Source organism: Aethalodelphis obliquidens, unplaced genomic scaffold (genome assembly GCF_003676395.1).
Source record: "Aethalodelphis obliquidens isolate GAN/ISIS:26980383/991018 unplaced genomic scaffold, ASM367639v1 scaffold41, whole genome shotgun sequence".
Lineage (NCBI taxonomy): Eukaryota > Metazoa > Chordata > Mammalia > Artiodactyla > Delphinidae > Aethalodelphis > Aethalodelphis obliquidens.
In genome coordinates, this window is record NW_020837985.1 from 17,495,948 (window position 1) to 17,507,723 (window position 11,776).

General features: G+C 64.3%; 3 protein-coding genes and 1 long non-coding RNA gene across 13 annotated transcripts; 2 read left to right on the forward strand and 2 right to left on the reverse strand.

The window, feature by feature from the left end:
- The first annotated feature begins 83 nt into the window (after positions 1 to 83).
- On the forward strand, positions 84 to 7,344 carry LRRC14 (leucine rich repeat containing 14). 7 transcript variants are annotated; one of them, XM_027132264.1, is made up of 5 exons: positions 84 to 1,051; positions 1,770 to 2,123; positions 2,304 to 2,888; positions 2,988 to 3,569; positions 6,866 to 7,344. In XM_027132264.1, exons 1-4 carry the CDS (start codon positions 972 to 974, stop codon positions 3,553 to 3,555), a joined length of 1,587 nt encoding a protein of 528 aa, XP_026988065.1. In that variant the 5' UTR covers positions 84 to 971; the 3' UTR covers positions 3,556 to 3,569; positions 6,866 to 7,344. The 7 variants fall into 7 exon arrangements, with proteins under 7 accessions (XP_026988065.1, XP_026988066.1, XP_026988070.1 ...); XM_027132265.1 differs by lacking the exon at positions 6,866 to 7,344 and having other exon boundaries at positions 86 to 566; positions 781 to 1,051; positions 2,988 to 4,129; XM_027132269.1 differs by lacking the exon at positions 6,866 to 7,344 and having other exon boundaries at positions 86 to 566; positions 781 to 858; positions 2,988 to 4,129.
- LRRC24 (leucine rich repeat containing 24) lies at positions 4,483 to 8,399 on the reverse strand. Of its 4 annotated transcripts, XM_027132212.1 has the most exons (6): positions 8,268 to 8,392; positions 7,587 to 7,683; positions 6,952 to 7,202; positions 6,526 to 6,804; positions 6,189 to 6,357; positions 4,483 to 5,510 (listed from the first exon to the last, which is right to left on the reverse strand). In XM_027132212.1, exons 3-6 carry the CDS (start codon positions 7,117 to 7,119, stop codon positions 4,588 to 4,590), a joined length of 1,539 nt encoding a protein of 512 aa, XP_026988013.1. In that variant the 5' UTR covers positions 7,120 to 7,202; positions 7,587 to 7,683; positions 8,268 to 8,392; the 3' UTR covers positions 4,483 to 4,587. The 4 variants fall into 4 exon arrangements, with proteins under 4 accessions (XP_026988013.1, XP_026988012.1, XP_026988011.1 ...); XM_027132211.1 differs by lacking the exon at positions 7,587 to 7,683 and having other exon boundaries at positions 8,268 to 8,399; XM_027132210.1 differs by lacking the exon at positions 8,268 to 8,392 and having other exon boundaries at positions 7,587 to 8,236.
- A 135-nt stretch (positions 8,400 to 8,534) lies between these two features.
- Positions 8,535 to 11,216, reverse strand: CUNH8orf82 (chromosome unknown C8orf82 homolog). The gene is made up of 3 exons (XM_027132330.1): positions 11,032 to 11,216; positions 10,331 to 10,379; positions 8,535 to 10,071 (listed from the first exon to the last, which is right to left on the reverse strand). The coding sequence occupies exons 1-3, from the start codon at positions 11,191 to 11,193 to the stop codon at positions 9,626 to 9,628; spliced, it is 657 nt and encodes a 218-aa protein (XP_026988131.1). The 5' UTR covers positions 11,194 to 11,216; the 3' UTR covers positions 8,535 to 9,625.
- LOC113633777 (uncharacterized) lies at positions 9,816 to 11,084 on the forward strand. Its single transcript, XR_003438326.1, has 3 exons — positions 9,816 to 9,928; positions 10,374 to 10,531; positions 10,972 to 11,084. It is a non-coding gene; the product is annotated as an uncharacterized LOC113633777 (long non-coding RNA).
- Positions 11,217 to 11,776: the final 560 nt, after the last annotated feature.

Genomic DNA, 11,776 nt, shown 5'->3' on the forward strand with positions numbered 1-11,776 from the left:
AATCCGCGGGGCCCTGAGGCGGCAGCCAATGGGGGGCGTAACGTCAACGCGGCGCGCGGCGGCGCTGGGCGGGGCGCGGCGTACGGCGAGGCGGGGCCGGCGGCGACGGCGGCGGCGGCGTCTGCGGGCCCGGTGAGCGCAGGCTGCCGGCCGGGGACGGAGCGTGGCGGCGTGTGTCCCCGTCTCTGCCTGGCCGCACGAGGCCGGTGCGGGCGCTCGGGACGGCGCCGCCCGGGAGGCGGGGGTGGGAGCCCAGGCGGTGTGGCTGCGGGCAGGGGAGGACCCGGAGCACGGTGCCGGGCTGAGCGGCCTCGGGTCCCAGGAGGCGACGCGCAGGCTTCGAGGGGCAGACCCCGCCCGGAAGGCGGAGGGCGTCGGATTTAGAGCCTCCCGCGGCTCGAGGCTTGGAGGAGCCGGGCGGGGGCATCTTCAGGGAAACGGCGGAGCCGCGGGCCGGTGGGGGGGACGGCGGCCACTACACAGAGGCTCCTCCCACGGTGACCACACTGGCTGCTTTCGTTTCCTCTCGTGACAGGTGCTTGGTTGGTCTGTCCTGTCACAGCGAGGTATGAATCGTCCTCGCGAGATTTGTCCACAGGCAGAGCGAGGCCGAGGGTTGACGTCCCGGGCTTCTCAGGAACCAGTGTCCTAAGGACTTGTGTGTGAGGTCCGCAAGAGCAGGGGCTCTGGAGCCAGGCTGCCACCCTTCCCGAGCTCATCACCCAGGCTGTGACCTCTGTCGGGCAAGACCTAGGTCTTAGTTGTCTAACCTGTTTTCAGGGAGATGACCCAGAAGCAGTTTTGAGGATCAGGTGCCAGGCGGGCTCACAGTAAGTCAGCAGCAGAGCTGACACCCAGGTACCCTGTGCTCTCGGGCACCTCCTTTGTGCTCCTTGTCAGTTTGGACGTCCCTTTGGCAGCTGCCTCTACCCATCTGAGCAAAGGCCCCTAATTTGGGGCTTCTGAATCCCATGGGTTTGAGACTTGGTCTCTTAACATGGTTCTCCAGGGATGAGAGAGAAGTTTACGCAGGTGGCGAGGATCTCGATGGGTGAGGCATTCTTTCTGTAAATCTCCAGGGTCTCCGTGCCTGATAATGCTCCTGGAAGACAGTAGTTAGAACCGGGGCTCGTGTTGAGGGCTTGGGTTACTCAGGCCCCTTGGACTCAGGGTTGTCTGGGTTCTGGTCTTTTCTACCTGCCCTGCTGTTTATTAAACTGCATCTGTACTTCCAACTCTTCTTTGCTGTGCTGCACAGAATCCAAGGGCGGCCTCCCAAGGCTTCTGAGGAGGCTGGGAGAGGGTCCTGTGATGCAGCTTCCAGCCCCCTGGTAGTATCCCATCTCTCTAGTGCTTGGGGCATAGGGGGATTTGTTTTTGCCTACTTTTAAGGAAGGGCAGAAGAGCAGATCTCTGATAAGTGGCATTGTGATTTGGGAGGCCTGGAATACAGATGGTGGGCCCTGCAGAGTAACAGCCATCAAAAGCACACGCAGGCAAGCTGGTCATCTCTGGTGCCATGCTGTCTATGTGCTGCTCGATGGCTTTGTCTCCCTAGGGAGGCCCCTGTGCTGGAGGGCGGGGACTGGGGGTGGCCTCGTTCTCCTTCTCACTACCCTTAGCCTAAGGCAAAGCACCTAGCACTTGCTCTTTGGTGCCATGGTTCTCCACTCTGTGCCGAGCACCATGCTGAGCTTTCCCACTACCAGCGCGTGGAGGGGGTGGAGGCCTGGGGTCTGTCCTCCCCACTGAAGGGCCCTTCCCTGCAGGTGGCCTCCTGCCCGGCCCAGCACCATGCACACCCTTGTGTTCCTGAGCACACGGCAGGTGCTCCAGTGCCAGTCAGCTGCCTGCCAGGCCTTGCCCCTGCTACCACGAGAGCTCTTCCCCTTGCTCTTCAAAGTGGCCTTCATGGACAAGAAGACCGTTGTGCTGCGCGAGCTGGTGCACACGTGGCCCTTTCCACTGCTTAGCTTCCAGCAGCTGCTGCAGGAGTGTGCCCACTGCAGCCGGGCCCTGCTGCAGGAGCGGCCTAGCACAGAGAGCATGCAAGCCGTGATCCTGGGGCTGACTGCCCGGCTCCACACCCCGGAGACTGAGGCTGGCACACAGCCCCTCTGCAGGTATGGGCTCACTGGAGGGGCCCTCGGGCCTGGGGGGTGCAGAAAGGGTCTCCTAAGAGGTTCCAGGCTAGTGCAAGAGCACAGTGCAGGAACAGGCATGTTGCTCCTGTCCTAAGGTGGCTGGGAGTGGGTGTGGGCTGTGTTCCCTTGTCTCCTGCCTCAGCCCACCCGTGCTCCCAGGAAGCACGCGCTGCGGGTGCTGGACATGACGGGCCTCCTGGATGACGGCGTGGAGCAGGACCCGGGCACCATGAGCATGTGGGACTGCACGGCAGCTGTGGCCCGCACGTGCATCGCACAGCAGCAGGGCAGGACTGCAGAGCCCGGCCTGGCCCCCGTTCCTGTGGAGGTGCGTGTGGACCTGCGGGTGAACCGGGCTTCTTACGCGTTCTTGCGGGAGGCACTCCGTAGCAGCGCGGGCAGTCCACTGCGGCTCTGCTGCCGGGACCTGCGGGCTGAGGACCTGCCCATGCGCAATACCGTGGCCCTGCTGCAGCTTCTGGATGCGGGCTGCCTGCGCCGCGTGGACCTGCGCTTCAACAACTTGGGCCTGCGAGGCCTGTCCGTCATCATCCCACACGTGGCCCGCTTCCAGCACCTGGCCAGCCTGCGGTTACACTATGTGCACGGGGACTCTCGGCAGCCCTCTGTGGACGGCGAGGACAACTTCCGTTACTTCCTGGCCCAGATGGGCCGCTTCACCTGTTTGCGGGAGCTCAGCATGGGCTCCTCTCTTCTCTCGGGGCGGCTGGACCAGCTGCTCAGGTGAGCAGGCCCTGCTGTTGCCCTGCCCTTCCCTTCCCTTCCCCTCCAGGAGGCCTTCCCCTGGCCCAGCCTGTTTGTGACCCCTTGTGTCCTCCGCAGCACCCTGCAGAGCCCCCTGGAGAGCCTGGAGCTGGCCTTCTGCGCCTTGCTGCCTGAGGACCTGCGTTTCCTGGCACGGAGCCCCCATGCTGTCCACCTCAAGAAGCTGGACCTGAGTGGCAATGACCTGTCCGGCAGCCAGCTGGAGCCCTTCCAGGGTCTGCTGCAGGCAGCAGCAGCCACGCTGCTGCACCTCGAGCTGACCGAGTGCCAGCTTGCCGATACCCAACTGCTGGCCACACTTCCTGTGCTGACTCGTTGTGCCAGCCTCCGCTACCTCGGCCTCTACGGCAACCCGCTGTCTATGGCGGGCCTCAAGGAGCTCCTGAGGGACTCGGTGGCACAGGCCGAGCTGCGCACGGTGGTGCACCCTTTCCCCGTGGACTGCTATGAGGGCCTGCCCTGGCCACCGCCTGCCTCTGTCCTGCTGGAAGCCTCCATCAATGAGGAGAAGTTTGCCCGCGTGGAGGCTGAGTTGCACCAGTTGCTACTGGCCTCAGGCCGTGCCCACGTGCTCTGGACCACAGACATCTATGGGCGCCTGGCTGCAGACTACTTTAGCCTGTGATCTCCAGGCTGTGGGTGAGAGTTAGGCTGTCCTGGGGTCCAGGGCTGCTGGAGGCCTCTTGCCCCTTGGGTAGTCAGAGCCTTTGGGACCTTGCTGGAGGCCTGGCACGAAGGCACTAGTCTCCGATTTTTTGGCTCCTGGGCGCACCTTGAGCATGCCCATGCTTTGTGCAGCACCCTGTGCAGTTTGTCCTGCGCTTGCTCCCCTGACTCACTGACCATCTGTGGGCCTGAGGGCTGGATTCCAGGCCTACATGGCCCTGCTTGGTTTGGCTGCACTTAGCTGCCCTCCGGTGTCCTGGTTCTCTCCTTGGAATGTTCCTGGGATCTATGAGCTGAGGGAGGATGTTTTCCTTTGGGCCCTCCCCAAGAGCAGACTGCTCTGGGGTGGAAGTTTGGACAGGGGCCTGCTTCAAGGAGGGTTGGGCTCCCAGGCACTCTGGGGCCTCTTAACGTTCTCCTTTCCCTGGCACACAGGGGACTGCCTGTCGGCCGGGTTTGGGGGCCAGAGGGTGTCGTTAAGGTACAAACGTGCAGTGTGCTTAGAACTTAAATCTGTGGCTAATTTTTCTGTCCTAACTGGTCAGAGTGAGTTGTCTCTTGCTCTGCTCTCACCCCCAGCCTGGCCACTGGGTGACATGTCTTAACGGCCTGCCGCCCCATCTTTTCTCTAGACATCTCCACAGTCCGTCGCCCCTCCTCGCAGAGAGGTTCAGGCTTTTTCTGGGGCGGCGGGGCCCGAGGCGGACCTGCAGAGCTGAAGGTCTGCTTATTTGGGCAGGGGTCTTTTCTGGAGGGTCTCAGTGGGGCGTTGGAAGCCTACCCTGGCTACCGTCCGTTCACGCCCCAGAACTTCCATCTTCAGGGGTCCGCAGGTGCTTCCGCCCCGCCCGACGCCCAGGAACCCCATATACGGCTCGCGACACGGCGCAGCTTCCACCCTTTACTGATCGCGCTGGAGCATGCGCAGGGCGAGCCGAGCCGGCCAATCTGCGGGGCCCGCGTCATCAGCGCGCGTCCGCCCCGCCCCCCCTCAGCAACGGATCTCGTAGGCGGCAGGCGGCTGCAGCGGGAGACCCTGTGCGACTTCGGGCGCTGCGCCCTCGGCCGCCTCCGCCGGGCCCTCGGCGAAGAGCGGCTTGGAGCGGTCGATGACGAACATCTCGTGGCCCCGCTCGTCGCGGAGCTCCTCGAGCTGCGCGAAGGTGCAGGGCCCGTCCGAGTAATCGTTGACGAAGAGCGCGCCCTCCCCGGGAGGCCCTGGTGCCTTTTTGCGCCTGCGCCGCCTGCGGCAGATCATGGTCGCCAGCAGCAGCGCCGTGAGCGCCAGGAGCGCGATGGCCGTCGCGATGGCCGTCTGCGTGGCCAGGCCCAGGGCGCGAAAGGCCATGCCGCCCACCTCGGGCAGGTGCTCGTGGCTGACTGGGTCGCCAGCCCGGGGCGGCGCAGGCGCCAGCAGCAGCTGCTGGGACAGGTTGACCAGAAGCTGGAAGGGCAAGCGGGCGGCGCCGCCGGCGTTGGAGGCCTCGCACTCGTATTTGCCAGCGTGGGCCAGGGTGATGTTGGTGAGGAAGAGCATGCCGCTGCCCGTGTCGGATGCCCCGGGCCCACCTGGGCCCGGCACCCCGCCTCCAGGTTGGGCCTGGGCCTGCGGCGGCCCCTCGCGAGGCTGCGCCACTTTTCTCCAGGTCACCAGGGGCTGCGGGTAGCCGGAAGCCTGGCAGGCAATCCGCAGGTCCTCACCCAGGTTGGCTGTCACCTCCAGCGGCTCCACGTGCACAGAGGGTGGGATGCAGATGAGGCTACTGCCAGATACTTCCAGGAGACTCTGAAGTGCCAGGCGGGGGGGCTCTGCACACGTGATTTTCTTGTCTCTGGAGCTGAGCAGTCGCTGGCCCCCTTCCTTGATCCAGGTTCCCAGCCAGTGCAAGGCACAGTCACAGCGCCATGGGTTCTCTGTGGGCAGAGCAGCAGCGGACAGGTAGCTAGCTCAGGGACGGCCCCAGAGCACAGCGTGTGTGGTTGAGGTTGTTGGCCAGAGCAGGAGCCCCTTTCTCACCTCCCACAGTTGGGGACCCCTGCCACCCCTTCTCTGACCCCAGTCTCCTTAAGTGTGGGCAGCCAACCCCGCCCCCATCTCCTTTATGTGATGCACGTCCAGTTTACTTCACCCATCTCTGAGAAAGCCCCCGCTACTCTGATGTCTCTCCCTGTGACAAGTCTTGCTATCTGGGGGGGAACCTCTGTGTGCACATAGATATCCCACCTGCACTAAAACTTTGCACATCCTGCCAGTCTTGTCTTCGGGTGCTGTCTCCAGGAAATGTCCCCAGTCCTGGTCTCATCTTCCCAGTTTTTTCCTGCCTGCCCTCTCCTGGCCCTAAAGTGTGTGAGCCGCTGAGCTGTGTCCAGTTTGTTCAGGGACTCATACTTTTTCTGTCTTCCTTAGGCAACAGTAACCCGGCCAGCACCCCTACTCCTAGCAGTCTTCTGTCATGGCTATGGGTGGTGGTGGGACCCCCCAGAGCACTGCCACTGGAGCCCCCTCCACAGCTGGGCCGGCTACCTACCGCCACCACTGTGGTTAAGGAAGCTACCTTTGCATGAGAGTCCCTTGCCCCCAGAAAGAGGTACCTGTGAGGCGCAGGACCTGCAGGCTGGCCAGGGGCTTTAGGGCCTCCTGGCTGATGGTGCCCAGCTGATTCCTGCTGAGGTCCAGCAGTGCCAGCGAGGAGAGCCCGGCCAGGGCCTGGTCCTCCAGCAGCTCGATGCTGTTTTCCTGCAGGTGCAGCTCTTGCAGTCGCTGAAGCAGGGACAGTAGGTCATCAGGGAAAGGGGCCCTGAGGGACATGTCCCCTTCTTACCAGGCTAGACTGGGCTGCCTTTTCTCCCCTTCACTACTCCAGCCCGGTAAGGCAGGTGGCAGTGCAGGAGGACCTCTTGCCCGTCTTGCCCACTCCTCCCCCCTCACCTGCAAGTGTAGGAAGGTGAAATCCAGCAGCTGTACCAGCTGGTTGCCAGCTAGGTAGAGCACGCGCAGTTGGGCCAGGCCGGCAAAAGCGCCAACGCGCAAGCCGCGCAGCTGGTTGCCGGTGAGCGCCAGCTCCAGCAGGCGCGACTGCGCACGGAAGGCGCCTGGCTCCAGGGCGCGCAGGCTGTTGTTGTGCAGGTAGAGTCGACGCAGGGAGGCGAGGGGTGCCAGGGTGCCCGGCTCCAGGCGCGCGATGCTGTTGTCCTGCAGGAACAGCGTCTGTGCCAGAAGGAGGGAGGGAGGGCGTTTACCCCGCTGAGGGGGTCTCTCTTTTCCCTAGGGCGCCCCATTCACCCACCGGGAGGCTCACACACCATCCCTGCGTGTCGCGGGCACCCCTGGCCCGCAGCCCCAGTCGGTGCCCACCTGCGTCCCGGGCGGGATTCCGGACGGGACCAGGCGCAGCCGCAGGGCGCCGCACTCCACCGTGGCGCTGTAGCAGCGGCAGGCCGCAGGGCAGGCGGCAGCGCGAGGCGGGAGACCCGGCAGTGACAGCAGCGACAGCAGCAGCAGTGCGGGCGCCCCTGGGGCCATCTCTTGCGGGACCGGCCGCAGGCCACGAAGTTGCAGCCTTCGCAGCAGCCTTCCTACAGTCTGGCCCCGATGGGATGTGCCTCCTGAAACACAGGTTGTCAGGCCTGTCCCTAACATTTGAGAGCCAGTGAAAAGCACGGATGGAGGTACACACCGTGTCTGATTTTTGAAGTTTGAAAGTAGTTCAAGAAACTGATAAAATAAAACGTTCATTGCCTTCCTTTATAAAAAAGCATAAAGATCTGGGGCATCGGGTTTCGGTTTAGAATTTCTCATGTCCTCCGTCTTGCCACACAGGCCACAGGAGAGCCTACACCACCCCAACCCACTTCTCTCCCCATCCCATCTCTGCCCAAGGCTCCATGCTGCTAGTGTCCGTCCCTGCCCTCACCTAACCTTGACCCAGGGTTTACTCTAGGCATTTTTGTCTCTAGAAGTCATGCTATGACCCCAACCCTGGGATTCACCTGTTGTGAACTGATGGAGGACATGAGCACAACTGGTCTCAGGGGAGCCACCAGCCAGCCACAGGCACAGTTTTGTCCAGCCTCTGGCCCTGCCCTCCTGGGGGTGGGGGTTGGTAGAACAACTTAGGTAGAATTAGAGCTTTTCCTCAGGGAAATTGTTAGACAATTGGGGGATGAGACAAATAGGAAAGCCAGTTCAGAAGCTGTGGGACTGTGTTCTCCATGCTGGCTCTGAGAAAGGTGCATCCGTCTTTGGGGGTAGGTGGGGCCCTGGAATGGCTGGGGTGTGAAGGAGGGGCCTTGGGCCACTAACCGGGTTTTAGTGTAGTTTAGTAGGCTCTGGGAACACTGATCTCCTGGGTTCTGAAGGAGTGTGTAGTGTTTTGGGGTTTATACACATGCAGCTGTTATCCTAGAGAGAGGAGAAGGCCTGGGTCTAGTTCAAGGCACAATGAGTCCAGTTGTAAAGGTGGGGACCTGGGCTGAGAAGCCAGCCAGTATGAAGCCATGGATGGTAGGGCTGAGGGTGTGCTATCAGCTAGCCTCCAGCCCCACCTCAAATGGTCCCTGCTCTGAACACCTGCCTGTTCACCTGGTCTCCCTATTGGGAGAGTGAGTCATGTGGAAAGACACCAAGTGGCCTTGGTGTTTGTTTAAATCTTGCTCTAAATTGTAACTCACATGATTATTTAAGATCACTGAAGAGAAGCAGGCACAGCAGGGCTTCCCTGGTGGCGCGGTGGATGGGAGTCCGCCTGCCGATGCGGGGGGCGCGGGTTCGTGCCCCGGTCCGGGAGGATCCCGCGTGCCGCGGAGCGGCTGGGCCCGTGGGCCATGGCCGCTGAGCCTGCGCATCCGGAGCCTGTGCTCCGCGACGGGAGAGGCCACAGCAGTGAGAGGCCCGCGTACCGCAAAAAAAATAAATAAATAAAAAAAAAATAAAAAAAGTAGGCACAGCAAAAGTTTTAATGGAATCGCTTTGGCCCAGGCAGGGGCAGTTCCCAGATGTCTCAGAAGGTGTGTGAAGAACCCCGAGAACTAGGGGGCATACTCTGAGCCCCCAGGATCCATTTCCCTGAGCAAAAGATTTGGCCCAGGGCGCCCACCTACCTTCCAGTGGCAAGGCCTCTCAAACAGAGAAGGTTCTTGATCTCCTCAAGACTCAGGGGACTGCTGCCCACACGGACACCCACTAGATGCTGATTCGTGTGGAAGGGCTGGCCTGGGCAGCATTGAGGATTCAAGCAGGAAGAGCAGGGGAGGCCAGGCCAGAAATCCTTTTACTCAGCGGAGAACCCCCTAATCTGGCTGGGCAGGGGGCGGGGCGTCACATACTGGATTTGGAGAAGGCTGTCACTGTCTCCAGGGAGCCCATCTGTGCGGGGAGGGGAGGTTGGAGGGGTAATGGAGGAAGCCCTGTGACGCTCTCCAGCGCAGTGCGAGGCCCGAGTCGGGTGCCTTGATCTCCCAAGGCGCCCCTTGCATCTGCTCCGGCGCGGCCTGTCCCGGGCCGGTTCAGGGCAGGGCGTGGTCCCCGCCAGGTCGCACGCCCTTCTCGGTGATGGCCGGGGACAGAGCCGGGATGGCCCCTGATCCCGCCCCCACGCCCGCTGACCTTGGGTCGGGCGCCCCCTCACCTGACACTCCTGCGGCGCGGCTCCCCCGCCGAACGCCGGCCCACAGAGCAGCGCCGGGCGGGGGAGGGGCGGGCGCCGCTCGCGCTCGCGCACTGGAGCCCCCGCACCTCCCTCCCGGCAGCCCGGGTCTGCCGTCGCGAGCGCTGGCCGAACCCGAGGACGCCGAGGACGCCCCAGGCCGGGGGTGTGCGGACGGGGTAGAGCACCCGTGACCCCGCCCCTCCCCGCGTCGGTTCTCGGGCCGCGGCAGCACCTCGGACAGCGCCGGGCGGGGCGGGGCCGCGGCGCACCTCCGCCGCGCACGCGCACTGGGACAGCGCTCTCTCCGGGTGGCGCGTGCGCAGCGACGCAGCCCGGGGGGCGCAGCGGGGCTGGGGGCGCCAGCGGCTGCGAGCCCGCCGCTCAGGGCGGCGGGGTGGCGAGCAGCAGCGGGGCCAGGTCCATGGTGAGGGCGAAACGGCTGCCCTGCCAGTGCACGTGCGAGGGCAGCTCGGGCGCGCCGGGCGCGTACTCGAAGCAGGCGCTGAGCTCGAAGGCCAGAGCCGATCGCACCAGGCCCACGCCACCTGCGCGCTCCGGCGCCGGGTGGTAGAGACGCCCATTGGAGGACAGGGGCAGTAGGCGCGCCGGCTCGAAGGGCACGGCCAGGGCCTCGCCGCCGCCGCAGTAGGAGAGGCGCGGGGGCTCGGAGCCAGCGGCCAGCAGGTGCGTGAAGACCACGGGACGGTCCTCGCAGCGTAGGTAGTTGCGCTCTCTGCCGCAGGGCGAGAGGAAGGGGAAGGAGGCCTCGTAGCGCCCGCTGCGGTTGGGTCTCAGGCGGGAGAAGAAGATGACCAGGAACTGCGGGTCTGTGGTGGGGGGGGAGGCCGCGACTGCTCAGCATGCCGGGCCCCGAGGCCCCCTAGGCCCTACTGCCCCAGGCAGGGGGCTCGCCCTGGGTCACACCAAGGGCAGACGCCGGCGGTCGGACAGCCTCCCAGGCCTCACTCTAGATAGGGGGCTTTTGAGCGCAGGACGGCCAGTGCCCTTGGTGTGGTTGGGCAGCGGGGCCCTTCAGGGCCTTCCCCGAAGGAAGAGGGAAGGTGGGGGAGGAGGGCGCATCAGTACCTTTGAAGCAGGTGATGAAGTTCTTCATTTTGGAGTCATCCAGGAAAAGCTGTAGAGAGGCAGACCGTGGCCCTTGAGTCCCAGGGGGAATCCCGACAGAGCCGGCCCCAGGGAGAGAAGGCCTGGGCGGGCCTGAGCCCGGGCCAGTGTCCGCTTTCTTTGCTCGTCTGTGCACACCGTGTGCAGGGAGGCGCGTGGAAGGTAAGCCTGGGGGCCCTGCAGACTTCTTTCTCCACATCTACCCCGCACCCCCGGCCTTGCTTCCTCATGCACAGGTCCTCTGGGTTGGCATGCCTTTCCCGCGCCTCTTCCCTCCCCCTTTCAAGTTTCTAATGAGATGTGCCCCTCCTCCGCGGAGGCTATCTGACTTGCTTCCTCCTGTATATGTAGGATGCCCCCTCCAGGGCTTCCAAAGCAGGCGGGGCGGCCCCGACCTGGGGGCCGCAGGATCTGGGGATGCAAAGCGCGCAGGGCGTAACCACGTGTGGGAGGTGGGCCGCTCGGACCTAACCCTCTGGGGCCGGGGCCGGGCGCCCCAGTCTGTCCAGCGCGACTGCGGAGGTCGGGTACCCTTACTTTAAAGACCCCGCCTACTCAGGCCCCGCCCCTCACAGGGTCTTCCCTCTGGCCCCGACCCGCAGAAACCCGGCACCAGGCCCCGCCTCTCACGGGAGCCTCCCTCAGGCCCCGGCCCCGCCCACCTGGCCCTGATGATCCACGTAGTAAAAGTACTCGCGCGTCCGCGGCTCTGGGCTCTGGCCCTGCGTGTAGGAGACGCCCCCGCCCCCACCGTAGGCCCGGGTCCCCGGGGACCGCGCCAAGCCGAGGGCCCAGGTCCGCAGCACTCCGCGCGTCGCCCACATCGTCCTTCCGTGCCGGAAGCGGCTAGAGGGTCACGCGAGGGCGGTGCTGCGCTAACGTAAGTCCCCTGGTGTCGGCGACCTCGCGCTTTGGGTTCCGGCGGCGGCCGCGGAGCTCGTCCCCAGCCCCCGGGCTTTGCTTGTTCCCCGGACCCCGGGCGGTTCCGACACTTCCTTCTCTGGGATTTAGGGGCGCGCCGCCCTGCCGTCCGGCTGGGAAAGGGGTGGGGGGCGGGGCCTCCCGACGGTGGGGTTCGGGTGTGAGACGCGGGTGCGGGCGATTTCGGGAACAGGGATACGGGCTGGGGACGGGGCGCTGCCGGGCATGCGGGCCCTGTCCCTCCGCCCTCGGAGGCTGGTTGCTCTCACGTGGGCGAGGTACCCGCCCTGTCTCTTCCCCCAACCCCTAGGAAGCCCCCCCCCACCCCGGTGGGGCAATCTGCCTGTCCAGCTGGGTGCTGAACCGAGAGGTGGTGAATAAACACTGCCTAGAAGCCTATGCCAGCTTGCGGGTAAGGTAGCTCAGAAAAAGCTCCCCTCCCAATCAAGCAGAGCTTTCGGGCTCAGTTGTGATACCCCAGGTGCC

Bases quoted from the DNA above. Each gene is read 5' to 3' on its own strand.
- LRRC14 (XM_027132264.1), top strand. From the start codon at position 972: ATGGGTTTGAGACTTGGTCTCTTAACATGGTTCTCCAGGGATGAGAGA. The intron at 1,052-1,769 runs GTGAGGCATTCT...CCTTCCCTGCAG, and splicing joins GGTGGCGAGGATCTCGATGG to GTGGCCTCCTGCCCGGCCCA. The intron at 2,889-2,987 runs GTGAGCAGGCCC...TGTCCTCCGCAG, and splicing joins CGGCTGGACCAGCTGCTCAG to CACCCTGCAGAGCCCCCTGG.
- LRRC24 (XM_027132209.1), bottom strand. From the start codon at position 7,332: ATGAACGTTTTATTTTATCAGTTTCTTGAACTACTTTCAAACTTCAAA. The intron at 6,358-6,525 runs GTGAGGGGGGAG...TCCCTGCTTCAG, and splicing joins TCACCTTCCTACACTTGCAG to CGACTGCAAGAGCTGCACCT. The intron at 5,511-6,188 runs GTACCTCTTTCT...CTCTGCCCACAG, and splicing joins GCAGGTCCTGCGCCTCACAG to AGAACCCATGGCGCTGTGAC.
- CUNH8orf82 (XM_027132330.1), bottom strand. From the start codon at position 11,193: ATGTGGGCGACGCGCGGAGTGCTGCGGACCTGGGCCCTCGGCTTGGCG. The intron at 10,380-11,031 runs GTGGGCGGGGCC...GCCTCTCTACAG, and splicing joins ACGTGGATCATCAGGGCCAG to CTTTTCCTGGATGACTCCAA. The intron at 10,072-10,330 runs GTACTGATGCGC...CCCCCACCACAG, and splicing joins CTTCATCACCTGCTTCAAAG to ACCCGCAGTTCCTGGTCATC.